This window comes from Aptenodytes forsteri, unplaced genomic scaffold (assembly GCF_000699145.1).
Source record: "Aptenodytes forsteri isolate BGI_AS27 unplaced genomic scaffold, ASM69914v1 Scaffold8, whole genome shotgun sequence".
Lineage (NCBI taxonomy): Eukaryota > Metazoa > Chordata > Aves > Sphenisciformes > Spheniscidae > Aptenodytes > Aptenodytes forsteri.
Genome location: NW_008796218.1, coordinates 2,704,169 through 2,717,718, shown reverse-complemented (window position 1 = coordinate 2,717,718; position 13,550 = coordinate 2,704,169). Strand labels below are relative to the sequence as shown.

The 13,550-nt window shown below is 42.1% G+C and overlaps 1 protein-coding gene across 2 annotated transcripts in view; it reads left to right on the top strand.

Annotated features, from left to right (window-relative positions):
- The window catches only part of GTF2H1 (general transcription factor IIH subunit 1), an 18,107-nt gene extending 11,465 nt beyond the window's left edge, over positions 1 to 6,642 (top strand). For both annotated transcript variants that reach the window (XM_009288762.2, XM_009288763.1), the window contains 6 exons: positions 989 to 1,077; positions 1,955 to 2,072; positions 2,947 to 3,037; positions 4,493 to 4,608; positions 5,522 to 5,614; positions 6,227 to 6,642. In XM_009288762.2, coding sequence (XP_009287037.1) covers positions 989 to 1,077; positions 1,955 to 2,072; positions 2,947 to 3,037; positions 4,493 to 4,608; positions 5,522 to 5,614; positions 6,227 to 6,313 — 594 coding nt within the window. In that variant the 3' untranslated portion in view covers positions 6,314 to 6,642. The remainder of the gene's footprint in view (positions 1 to 988; positions 1,078 to 1,954; positions 2,073 to 2,946; positions 3,038 to 4,492; positions 4,609 to 5,521; positions 5,615 to 6,226) is intronic.
- Positions 6,643 to 13,550: the final 6,908 nt, after the last annotated feature.

Genomic DNA, 13,550 nt, shown 5'->3' with positions numbered 1-13,550 from the left:
CTTTTTTTTTTTCCAAATGCCTGAAAACTTCTAGAGAACATCCATCTGAAAGGGATATTGGTGTTCAAGCACCAATATTAACCTATCAAGTGTATTATTTGTAGAGGGGATGATTAAACTGGTACATGGCAGCCTTCATCTTAAGGTCAGAAGCTGAAGTGAGGTTAAACTGAAAGCGTGGTGACCTGGTGCACTGAAATAGAGGATAACAGTCTGTTTTAGACTAATCATAGCAGCTCACAAAGTAGAAAAGAATACTGTAATTGCTGCAAAACTGAACTGAATGCTCTTGCTAGAGTTGACAGCCTAAATAGAAAACGCCAGGGGGACTCAAAACCTGCATATATTGTGAGAACAGGTTGTAGCATACATGTGGTGTTAAATGTTGAGTTAGTCAACAGCTTTGACTTTCCTGAAAGCTGCAATTTTTACTGGGGAGTAAATGATATACCAGGACTAGAATAAGTGTGGTGAAAAGAGGACTGAAAGTAGCATAAGAGTAGGAGGCTTCAAAAGTAGTTTTCTCATTGTACAAATCTAGTATCACTGTGCTGTTACCTCTCATCGCTAATGCTCTAGCTCTACTGTCACCAAATTGCTTGGGTAACTATTATGGTTTTAGTCTTACACTCTTGTATGCCAACTATTAAATCATTACTATTTCTGCTAACCTGGAGATAGATGGACATGAATAGAGAGCACAAAGAATGATCTATGCATAGCAGACCACTTCTTGGAAGTAGCAGGGACTGCAAGTTTTGGCCAGAATCTGCAGAAAAAGTGGTAGTGCCAAGACTCCCAAATCACATACTTTAAACAATATTGGGCACTGCTCCCTCTGGAGGGTAGACATAAACCATTCCACACTTGCGTTTTATTTAAGGTTTTAGTAACCCTTCTGCTCAAACTCGGTGAACTGGAAAAAAGCACTAGATGCATTGAATTGTGTCCTCATGAGTAATGTGTATAATTATTTGGCTTATTTTAGGTGAAACTGCAGGAGTCCATTGAATATGAAGATTTAGCAAAGAATAATAGCATTAAAACTATTGCACTAAACTTAAAGAAGTCTGATAGGTAAGTTAAAATATGCACGGCTATTTCAGCATATTCAATCTAGCAGCGCTCTCGTCACAGCCTGCACAGAATCAGCTGATTTAGTCTCTACTGTGTCACACTCAAGTGTGTTTAGGCTAAGTTTAGAAACCTAATATGAATTCCTGCATAAACCAACTTCCAAGTAATTCCCATTTAAATTTGTATTTTGATTTCATCTTGCTTTTCAGCAAGTTAAGTTGCTGTAAGCCTACTTGAAGGGCTTTGACACGTAATTTCTGTGAAAGTCTAACAGACCTGTATTCACGGTTCAGCACTTTGTTGCAGCTTACAGTGGGAACATGTGTGTTACATATGAAAATACATACAATTCCAAGGAATATCCACTCCCAGGCAAAAAAAGTGCAATCAGGATAGTTTGGACTGCTCACTGGTCTAATATTTTTCTAGTAATAGTCCTCTTGTTTTCTAGACTTTTGAGTTTGAGAACCATAGATGTAACTTCAGAAAATAAATGATACCACAGGAAACAGAACAGTTCCAAATGTGCACCTAACTTCATTTAACTTAGTTTCAATCGAAAGTGGTGTGAATTCCTCCATTCTAATGATATTCCCAGAATTAGGTGGCACAGGTAGTTTTTCATTAGCAAAATGATGCTCGCAGATTCAACAATAGAAGCTCTTCTCTTATTCTGCTGCCATACCATTCCAAACCCAACCTCTTCCTCTGTGGCAATGTACTTTAGTTTATCAATAAATAAGATTTAGATGGTAGCATCAACAGTTGCAAAGCATCTAAAATTGGAAACATTTGAAGAACTGTCCACTGAGTTTGGCCTCTGTTTTACCAACACTCCTACTAATACACTTCTCTCTTTCCTTTTCTCACCTCACAGGTATTATCATGGTCCAACTCCAATTCAATCACAGCAATATGCAACCAGTCAGGATATAATTAATTCTTTTCATAGTATTAGGCAAGAAATGGAAGCATATGTACCCAAACTAACTCAGGTATGGAAGAATACTCACAAAAATTCCCTTCTTGATGTTAGCATCTTGCTTTCTGTATAATTGTGTCTCGTGTCTACTGGAATTTTAATTTTTCAGAGTAAGCTTAATTATCTCCAATAGTTTTATGTTACTCAATTTATTTTACAGCTTTAGGCGATACCTTTTGAGCTATTGTGTTTAAAATCTAAACAATAGGAAACAGAGTCATTGCTGATACTCAAGAGTTATATTCTACTGTTACCATGTTCTTTTGAGGAAATGGTAAAGGTATAAAGTAGTAAAGCAGGACAGTCATGCAACATGAAGCACAGGCCAATATTATTGATCCCACCCCCTGAAATTTAGGATGTAACAGTCTTAGGAGGTTATAGTAAGCAGGTTTATAACTGAACGGGTCTTTCGCTCCTAAATGCGCTTAGGTAAGATGTAGATCTCACAGTGGGCTGCACAGAAGCTCTGTCCTGGCAACTGGAGGGCAGCATAGCCATGTAGGCAATCTCCCCAGCCCGTATCTGAACTTCCTCTGTTAGTAAACCTAGATTTGGCCCTAAGTAAAGCAGCCACAACTGTCAATGTGTCACATTTCTGTATAGTAATTCTCTGTCTCATTTCAAAGTAGCTGCACAGCCAGTTCACGTACTAGGTAAAGAAAAGGTTTGTTTGTCTGTAATTAATTGGAGAGCTTTCACTGAAAACATGAGCTATAGCACTTAAAGGCACTGTGTCTAATTCTGGAGAAGAGCAAACTGTTCATCAGAACTTCCATTGTATCTGCTCAACTGTATCTTTGCCATTAGAGTTCAAATACAACTGATTTTAAAAAGATTTTGTTGGGAAAAGTGATCTGAAGTACTTGTTCCTGCTCTCCCTTCAGGTTCTTTCAAGTGGTGATGCTACTAGCACTATTGCAGTCCTGTCACCTGGAGGAGCACTTATGCAGGGTGGAACACAGCAAGCCATAAACCGTAAGGATTTAGGATGTATAATACTTTAATCGTATCTTATTGCATTATACAGCAGTACCTGGCTTGCTGTTTTATCTCCTTCTTAGAATATGTTACAGTGATAAAGGAAATTATGGAAACATGTAGCTGGAGTAAAACTGGGTTACAGCAACAAAACAAAAGCAACAACCCAGCCACACCATGAGGGTGGTACTAGCTACACCAGTGCTGAGGCAAGTGAATGAGAGAAAATTTTACAGAGCAAGTGATGAAGGATGCACTTGAAACTAAGTCCTTTTACAGATAATGGATTGTGCCTGTTCAGTGTTTCTCTTTTCTGATTCCCCCCCCTGCCCCCCCGATTTTAGAAAATAAAGGCATACTTTAGGAAAGCTCTAAGGAGGAAAGGCCTAGATAATTGTCTGGAACTAGTTTTTTTGCAGCCTGCATTTAAGATCCACAGCTTGCTGTGAAAAAGGACAACTTTCTTGTAGACTGCAAGGGCAAAACAGGCAACCCCTCCTTCTCACATCTCCATTCAGCCACCCCTTTCCCTGTTGTCACATTCCTGCCAGTCTGAGTTCCTTTCTCTTTAGTCTCACAGCAGATGAATCCCTATTCTCACGAGGCTGGGTTTATAACAGTTTTCCGGTTTAACTTGTGTTACTTGGTCTGAAGAGCAGCAGAAACTAATTCAGACAGCTGAAAAAGCAAGTATGAGTTCTTTATGGTACTGAGAGAAAAGGAGTCAGCAAGTGGTACTGAGGCTTTCTCACCCATCCCAGTTGACATATTGGGTGCTACACTCCACTTCTTTGAGCCTGACCACCACTTTTTTTTTTTTTTTTAAAAAACAGCCTCATCCTAGAGTTTGCTGTTTACTGTTCAGGTCACTGTGCTCCTGTCATCCTCAGTGACTACTTGTGCTTTTTGTCTTTGGTTTTTATGATTGTGGTTCCTTCCCTGTTCTTGAACCCTGTCGCTCTTTCTTCTTTAAGAGTATCTGGGATACAGTTCCTTGTTCCTGCCTGGATCTTTCATATTCCATATGCTGTGACCGTATTCTCATTGTCAACGTAAGAGAGAGAAAAGCTTGCAGTATCCACCACGCAGTGTTTAGTACTGTGCTGTGAAAAGAACAAGGTGCTGGTTCCAAAAGCAGTACTGCCACACTTAGAACAACACAAATATACTGCTTCTAATCCCGGATTAAATTTGGTGTCCATTCTTTGCCTGGCATAGATCTCCCTATATAATATACAAGCTTCTGAGTACATAGCCATAAATACTGGCCGACGTGATCTAATACTGCTGATAGTCCTACTTCAGGTGTAAGGCACCTCAGTGTTCCCTCCCAGCCAACCTTTCTGTGATTCTAGTAGAAACGTGTATTGCTGACCCCCTTCATTTGCCTTACAGTCTCATTTTTCATATGACAGTTTTGAGTGATGTGACAAAATTTTTTTCCTGTTGCAGAGATGGTGCCAAATGACATTCAGTCTGAACTAAAACACTTGTATGTGGCAGTAGGGGAACTGCTACGACACTTCTGGTCCTGCTTTCCTGTTAACACGCCATTCCTAGAAGAAAAGGTAAGGTGCAACTTCCTAGTGCAGCCCTGGTTATGATGTGGCCAGATCGTGGTTTATCAGACTGTCATTAACTTGAAGTATAGAACTAATACACATGCTTTAAATCCGTGCGGCACTTGCTCATCCCTAGAACTGAAGGTCACAAAACAATGTAAAACATGACTTTTTGCAGCAATTCGGCTGGTGCTATTGGTTAAAATCATCCTTGTCCCTGCATGCCTGTTAGCACCCTTCAAGAGCAGTTGCTGTAGGCTAGTTTCAAACAGAATGGTTAGCTATATTCTAGCTGCAGATTTCTCATTGCCAGTTTAAAACACACAAACTAAAGCCCCCCTTCCCCCACTCTTAGACATAACCTCTGCAGTGACAGTTACAAGACATTTTTCCTTATTCTTCTATCCATTGCAAAATCACTCAGTCATAGCTTCAAAACATACACCACTTTTTAGAACAAAGTTGCCTTCAAGAAGAGATATCTATCTACGACCAGGTATATGATTGTAATCATTTTCTGTTGCTGTTCTTTCTTTTGACCTTACATGGATCACAAAGATAAAAATTTGCATTCAGATATGTTGGATTTTCTGCCACAAAACTTGGCCTGAAAATCCATGGTACAGTCTTTGCTTGAAGAAAAAAAAAAAAGATGTTTTTGTGAATCTTATCTATAGTATTTACTGACAAAGTAAAAATGATCACAGTAGCACAGTGCACTTTCAGTCATACTGCACTTGCCTCAAAAATAAGTACGTGCTCAAGAATTGTTAGACTGATATTTTAGTAACTTTTCTTCCTCAAACTATAAAGTAGCCCCCAGAATTAGTTACAGGGTGTTTTGTTGGAGGACAATTTGTTAAAGGAAATAAAACTTCCGTGCAAGTGATTATAATATTGGTTTCTGTCTCTCTCTCAGGTTGTGAAAATGAGGAGCAACTTGGAAAGATTTCAGGTTACAAAGCTCTGCCCATTCCAAGAAAAGATTCGGAGACAGTATTTAAGCACAAATGTAAGGAGAAAATACTCTTTAATTACATGGGTGCATATTAATAATTTGAATCATAATTATCAGAGGATGGTAAGCTTTGTTACTTCTTATCCTAGGGCATTTTTAAGTTTTTCGTTCACTAGGAAATGGGCAGAGGGAAATTGGGTACACAGTTAAGCAGGTCTTCTCTCCCTGTATAACTTGCTGAATAATACCAGAAACTGTCAAGAACTATAATTTGAAATTACCCAAGTGAGACAACAAAAATAGGAAGTCATGTTTCATTTTTCACTTCCACTGTGAAGTAGAACTTTAGCAACCTCAAAACTGTCTCCCACCACGTCAGACTTGAAGTGGTCACAGACTAAATACTGGAACAGGCAGCACAATCAAGTGTCACTTCCCTGTGACCTTCTCAGCTTAGTAGCTCTCTGAACTGCTCCCTCTACAGATACTTTGCAGTAGAGCCTCAAGGTCCTTTCTCTCTTCACCTGGCGTACCTCTTTGATTTTAGTGAGATTACTCTTAGTGAATAAAAGGAAGAATCCAACTGAGTATCTAATCAAAGGGCGGGCAGGGGATCTCTTTTCCAGTAGCTGGGACATTTTTTTTTTTTCCCTCTTAATGTTTCAGTTGATAAGTCATATAGAAGAGATGCTGCAGACAGCCTACAATAAGTTCCATACGTGGCAGTCCCGGCGTATGCTGAAGAAGACGTGAAAATGCATGCTGTACAGGTTTGAGAGCAAAATCTGCAATAGGTATAGGAGTACAACCTAGCATATGTGCAGATCTTATAGTTGTTGCAGGAAGACCTGCAAGCTGTGGACTTCTGGAAACAATGCTAACTGAACTTGCACATTTTTGAAAAAGAACTGAGATTAAACTTGAAAACTAGGGAGAAAAACAAGGAAGAACCAAAACGGAAGAGCTGAGGCGCAAAAATATTTAAAAGACACTGTTTACTGCAGTTACTCAGGAACTGCTTTTGATTTGCATAACGAGCTGCTTTCAGAAATAAAAAATTTAAAGAGGGTGTATTACTAAAATCTGTTTTTCTGTCTAATTTTTTTTTTTTAAGAAAGGTATGGCACAGGGTAGAACTCAAAAGTTTTTCTTCACTGGATTCTGACATTTTACTGAATTCTGTTTGTACTTTCTGCAACAGTGTAACAATGATATTTTAAAATATAGCTGAGACTGTTTTTGCTTCAAACATCTGGGAGAGCGTAGCTGTCGGAAGACAAGCTTCTGCCATATGTTTCCCCACCAATTGGAAGCAAGAGACATTGCACTGAAAGCTGTTTATGGTCTGGGGTCCCTAAAGGCACATGGGGGCAAACTTTTGCCTGAAGTCTTGGATTTTTATGCAGAATTTTTTCAGCCATCGGTTTTGCATGTTTTCCTTTGAGTGCAAGTGTGTGCTACTGCAGTCTTTTTTTTTTAAGGTGGCATTTGTTCTGAGGAGAGAATGCATTTTTAAAAATGAAGTTAAATAAAGTTTCTTACAAAAGAAGTCATTTATTTTCAATTGTTAGACATTTTTTATTTCTTCTCCTAAAGCTGTTTTCCTTCACTCTTCCCTTTTGACTGTTACACTATTTTTGGCGAATTGATAATCACTGCAAAGAGAAAAATGTGTTATTTACACAATATCCATAGATATTGGGAATCTGTGCCATACTTTGTTCCAAATAGAATCAGTTCACAGTTTCAGACCAACTTGTCTTGTATTAAATGTGACTTAAATGCAAAGTAAACCTGTTTTCTATAACTTATGCAGTTTAATGACATCCTTGGATTTTGTTGTCATCTTGACTGTACTAAAGCCCAGTAGGGGCTACTGAACTTTTTTACTTCTGACTAAATGTGACTGTTAAGAGTATAAGATGCATTTACTACAAAGACAAATCAGAGTGACAATACATACTCAAAGCAAGCACAGCAGCGTTCAGTACGGCAGAAGCAATTCCCATTAGCCTGCATGATGGCTTAATACCAGATTTTGCCACCATTGGTATGATGCTAAAACATGATAGTATGATGTTGGGTGGAGAATTCTTGCAAATTCCTACAGAAGAAAAGATGTATTTGTATAGCCAAGTCTGTGCTTGTTCTGTGCTGCTGCTCCATTTATGCAAGAGGGGTTTTTCTTTAACTGATGCGTGGAAGTCAGCAGCTTCTTTTTACCCAGTGTTTTTGGATTTTTGTATTATGCTAATATTTTGGTAAAAGCTGAGTTTCAGTTAAATGTCACTGTCTGCACCAAAATTCTGTTTGGAAATGTATGCATATTGTTAAGCCTAGTTTACCTGTCTGCTTTTGCAGATAGATGCATGATACCTGCTCCGCGATGTTTATGTGGTTCTGCTACAAGAAGTGACTGGGCTCAACAAGAGAGACGCCCATTATTTTTGACAGGGTCAAAATGTCACTAGGAATAAACCGATGTATGTACAGCATTTGGGGGATGAGGTGCACATCTTGTCAAGAGTTATCTCTTGTGATAAACTTTCTCTAAAATTTAGGCTTAGGGTATGGCTTTATTAAGCCTAATCCTCTTGTAAGTGCAGGCAGCTCCCAGAAAGAAAGGGTAGTTTTGTTCTCCCCCACTCCAAATCATTTGATCTAGCAATTCTGTGGCCAAATTTCAACTGTTTAGTGAAAGCTATAACACCTTTCATCATATCAGAGGGCTAGGTTCAAGAAAATATGTCTGGTTTATATTCTAACTGTGCCTGAAGCTATGAACAACGACACATTTGAGTATTAGACTGCACTGAGACTTCATTTAAAAAAATCATAGGAGAGTTTTGAATATGGAACTAACTCACCTTTGATTTGAATCAGTATTTAGTGTTCCTGGAAACACTGGGCAAAACGGCTAGCACGGTGGAAAAGTTTCAGTGCATCACAAGAGCATTTTACAGTTCAAAGGACTGTTGTTTATAATCATTATGGGGGATGGTATTGCAATAGCTTTAAATTATTATAGCGATATCAGGCTATCAAAATGTACCTTAATTAACAGAACAGGGAGGGGGGGAGAGGACTATGACACTAAATTCAACAGTTTTGCCTAGAGACTGTACAGGCAAGGCTGCTATGCACTTCATATTGCTTTTTCAGGTATTGTGGCAATAAGGCACAGGCCCCTCCTAAAGTAAGGGAGGTAAACTAAATATTCTTTCTTCTACATTGTGTTCCCCTTTTCTGTAGCATGGTCCAAAACCCAGATTCATTCCTTAAGTTTTGAAACTGAATCATCATGCATTATATTACTATTGGAATCTTTATACTGACTTGTATTTTTAATGAGAATTCATAAAACTTGTATCATTGGCATTGATCTAAGATTTGTAGAATAAACCCTACTGAATTCTAAAGTCAAGTCTTCTCTAATGCTTAGGCTGTGTTTTCTGATGTTCAATTAAATCCGAAACAGGCTCCATTCAGGTCTAAATTGAGCGAGCTGTGTATAGCGCTAGCTCAGCTGTCCCTTCATGCTGGTAGAAGAGGTCAGGAGCAAAAGGGTTACAATACAGTTACTGTCAAATTATTTCGGTTTTAGGGGTCGAGAACTTTTTCTGCCGCACAGGGAGTCTACACCATTACTAGTGCTACTGTCCCTCTGTTCCTGATCGTACAAAAGCCAGTTTAAGTCTCCAGGGATTAGTACTCCGCTTGTTCCATATATTGATCCAGCAGCTGTTGGTTCAGGAGAGCTGCCCAGGCTGCTTTGTCAGCCATTCAAATCCAAACTTTGCTAGTAATGGAGAAAGGATAACTTAAAGCAGATATTGACACAAGTCTGGCTCAGCTTATTTGTAGCCTGTGAATTTCAGCAGATGAAAATACTTGGACGGAACACAAAAAAGGCTGGGCTATTTCTCTCTCAAGAAGAGCTCTACCCCAGTCAAGGGCGGGAAGCGACATCCTTCCACTGGAGCCATTCCCACAAGTAGTTTCTTGCACGTTCACAGGGTAGCTCTCTAGACGATGATCTTCAGCTTCCCAATGTGACAAAGCACTGACCAAGGCCCTGTGCTTTCCCAGATGGGTGACTTTCCCCACCACCCCTTTGTTTAAGATGCTTTTTTACAGCTACAACTATTTTCCCTTATTTATACTGTAACTACATCCTTACAACTTCTGTCATGAGGTATTGTTATTAGCTAGAAAGCTTACCTTATCCTTTGCCAAAACTATCAAACAGCTGCTTTATCGAGAACGTCACTTGTGTAAGCGGGGGAGTTGACAATAAGAAAGCTTAAGATCCAGTTTTCCATTATCCATCCTGTTTCCCTTTCTTAAGAGAAGAGCCTACCCAAGCATCCCTGCTATCTGCAGGCAGCGTATTAAGCAGCTTTGGAGCCTTTGTATTGCAACACAGTTTCAGTGTGCGAGCCACAATATTCTGAGCCTGTTTCCACGCTCTCCCTTACTTTGCAGCAAGAGCTGGAGCTCGATCCAAACAGAACACAGGAACTTCAGTTTGAATAGCAATCAGACATCGCTGGTGATCTAACATTGATCCTCTGTAAACCCTGAGAACTAATGGCAGATGTGCTCCTACAGGAGAGTTTAAAGCGTGGGGAAACATTAAGTTACCTAACCCAATCTGCTGGATATTTTTCAGGACATTACATTTCCCCTCAGCTACCTCTGAACGCATCATCTCCCCAAAAGAGATCCAAGTCCTTGTCTGTAACACTGAGAGCAAGAGAATTCACCGCTGTCCTCGATAACATCCTAGAGAGAGGATAACATATGAGGGCTCTTTTGCACTGTCTGCCACGAAAGAGACAAGACCCAAAGGTGTGAGATGCAGCCAGAGCAGTTGATCGGACTGAAGGAGCAGTTTGGCTGGAAAGCACAGTGCCCGCTAGAGGGCACGGACCAGAGCCCAAACGCCTCCGTGCGTCCAGCCCCTGGGCAGCGAGCCGCGGGCAGCCCCAGCTCGCTCACGGAGGGAGGTCAGTGCGTTCATACCCCCGCTTCCCGCCAGGCCATGCAGTGCCAGTTCACCTTTATTCTGCCCTCCAGGCAGCTTTAGGATCACAGCCGGGTGGCAGAGTGCCACAACAGTGACGTGAAAGACGCTTTGAGGAATGCAGCCGAGGCTGGGGCTCTTTGCTGGCGTTTTCCCAGCGCACATGCCCTCAGCTGCTGCATTTCCCACACGATGAACATCCCCATCCCCTCCAAAACCTGACAGCCCTCTGGTCTTCCTCCCCCAAAAAAAGTCCACGCACCCTTCATCCTGGTAAAGCCAAACTACTCCAGTAGTTCAGGCGTCAACATATCCCCAAGGAAAAAATGTCCTGGACTTAGACAGACCCTGTGCTCCCTGCCTGCTAAGATCCCCTTTAACGAGGCTGCTTTGTTATTATCTCACCCACAGCCCTCACAAACCACAAATTAAATCTGAAGCTTTGAAAGGCAGTCCCCACCCCCAAACACCAGCTGAACCTGGACACAGTTTTGTTCTCTAGAACATCAGCATCTGCACAGCCCCCTCCATCCCCTTCGAACACAAGTTCATTCACAGGCACAACATGACAAACCATCACTTTATTACAATTACTGCACCCAGCAGAAGCATCCTCAAGCGCTGCTGACATCCACCACTTCCATGCACCACCCTCCTTGAGTGAGCTCCTGCCCTTTGTGCTCACCCACGTGACTGCCCATCACCTCTTTGGCACAACGCTGTCTTCACCACACTTTGATACCATGCCCAAGCACCTTACCATGCCCAAGCACCTTGTAGCCTGAGAATCCCAGATCCCTTCTGTATAACCTCCCCGGGACTCAGCTGCCAACACAATCTACGTGCACCCACAGCTGTGCATTTCATCTCCTAAACCATAAGGGAAAGTGTTGTCCTGCTCTTGGCAAAACTCCTATCTTCCCTTTTCTACACTACAACTACCAGTCTGCATCACCTCAACAGGACCCTGATGGCAAGTTGCAGAGAAAAGAGGGAAGGATTTGAGCATACCCAAGCTTAAGCTTCTGTTAAAGAGTTGTCTCTTTCCCAAACACTTTGGGAATTGGCCAGAGATGACCAGCCTTTCTGGGGCAGGAGCTGCCTCTTTCTAGGTATTGCACAAGGAGTGTTGGCCTCAGGTGGGACTTCCAGCCTGTTGCATGAATCACAGCAGCACGTTCTCTTTCTCCCTGACCTAACCTGCAGCCTCTCCACCTACAGCCGATGGGCTGATCCAGATAAAAGAGCATTGACAATAACCTTATTTGGCATATGGCATGTCCCATGATGAGAATTGACAACTCAGATGCAACAGCCCCACGGTAGCCACTTCCCTGTAACCACTCCCCCCGTTTCTACCTTTGCCCTACTTCTGCAGATAGTACGTTAAGGAAATAAGCACCGGGTTGTAAAGTCATGTGCTTCCTAACTGACAACCCCTGAGCCCGGGCACGGCTCCCCTGCCTGCTACCTGTGCAGGCATCATGCTCCCCTGCCCTTCCGGCCACAAGCTGATCATCAAGTGAAACGGCAGCAGCGAGGGACCGGGAGGGACCCTGGCATCAGGCTGGCTGGTTTTGCCGGGCGTGAACTCAGCAGGGGCAAAGATTGCACGGCTGGAACCAGACAGCAGATATCCCAGCTGGTAAGCACCAAGCATCCTGTTCTGCAAGAATAGGCCACACAAAGCATGTCACTATGAAAAATGCTTTACAGCAGTGCGGCACAGGCACCTAGGTGCTCTCAACACGCTCTGTATGGAGACGTTACATCACCAAAAGCAGAATGCTTCCTTTTGCCCTGCAGCCCTGCTGAGCTCAGGAAATTACACCCTCAAAGGCTTTCTGCCTTCCTAACCCTTCAGGCAACCAAATCGCTCCATAAAACCTGGCCTGTGCTTGTGCACACCCTGCCATGATTCCAAACAACAAGAATTTCAGGAGTGTGGTTGTTGGTGCTGTTAAGGTGAGCATGGTACCAAACACACCAAGTATTGTAACTGGAATACAAGGAGCCGGCCGACCGGTTGAAAATGGTGGAATTAAGATGACAGAGATCTCATTAGTAAGTTAAGGAGTCACAGCAAAGGCCAAGTACTAAGCTAAAAGAGTGCCTAATAAAGACCACCCGTAAGGAATGAGCTCACTCAGACTCCCAAGGCTTGGCTGTCTCACTAGCACCTCTTCTATCTAAGAAGAAAAGGGGATCTCTAGGTTTTACATGCTGAGTGGCTGAACATGGCACTGTTCTGCATGGGACAGATGTGGATGACAAAGGGGCAGTTACAGGGAAAGACAGCAGCGCCTCAAAGAAGGGACAGGAAAGAAAGAGCTCAGTTGGACTCCAAATGCACTTTAAGTAGGGGTCCTGCCATAATTTAGAATTTATGTTGATCAAAAGCACACTGGGAGCTATTGAAAACTCAGGAGAGATCAGATATTCTCTTCTCCAGCCCTCTGGCTAACTCCAATTCACCGAAATGCCACTTTCCCTCTGTCAAATTCTGAAACTAGCTCCCAAACTGGCTTGTGCTGTTTTACAGCAGACAGTGGAGTGCTTCTTTAGGGACCTCAGCCTTAGACGGGGATCCTCGGTGCTACAGAAATGAAACAGTCTTTCTTCATGGCTTGCCACTCCCTTGGGCACAGCTCCTCAACTTACCTTGACAAAAAAATCAAACATACACAACAGTCCAAAGACTAGCACAGGAGTTACTACTAGATTTTGTGATAACCATTCTCAGGTGATAACCACTACTTTAGACTGAGTAAACACCGACACACTAGCATGATACACCAGAACAAGAACCAGCTGTCAGAGCTGTGATCCAATCCTTAAATGAGGCCCTATTCAGCTAAAGTAACAGGGATCCCTATCCAGGGATTTAAGATCCATTTTTCCCCAGGGGCAGCATTTTTTCCTGAGGGGGGGGGGGGGAAACCTTTCTTTTCTTTATCATGCTCC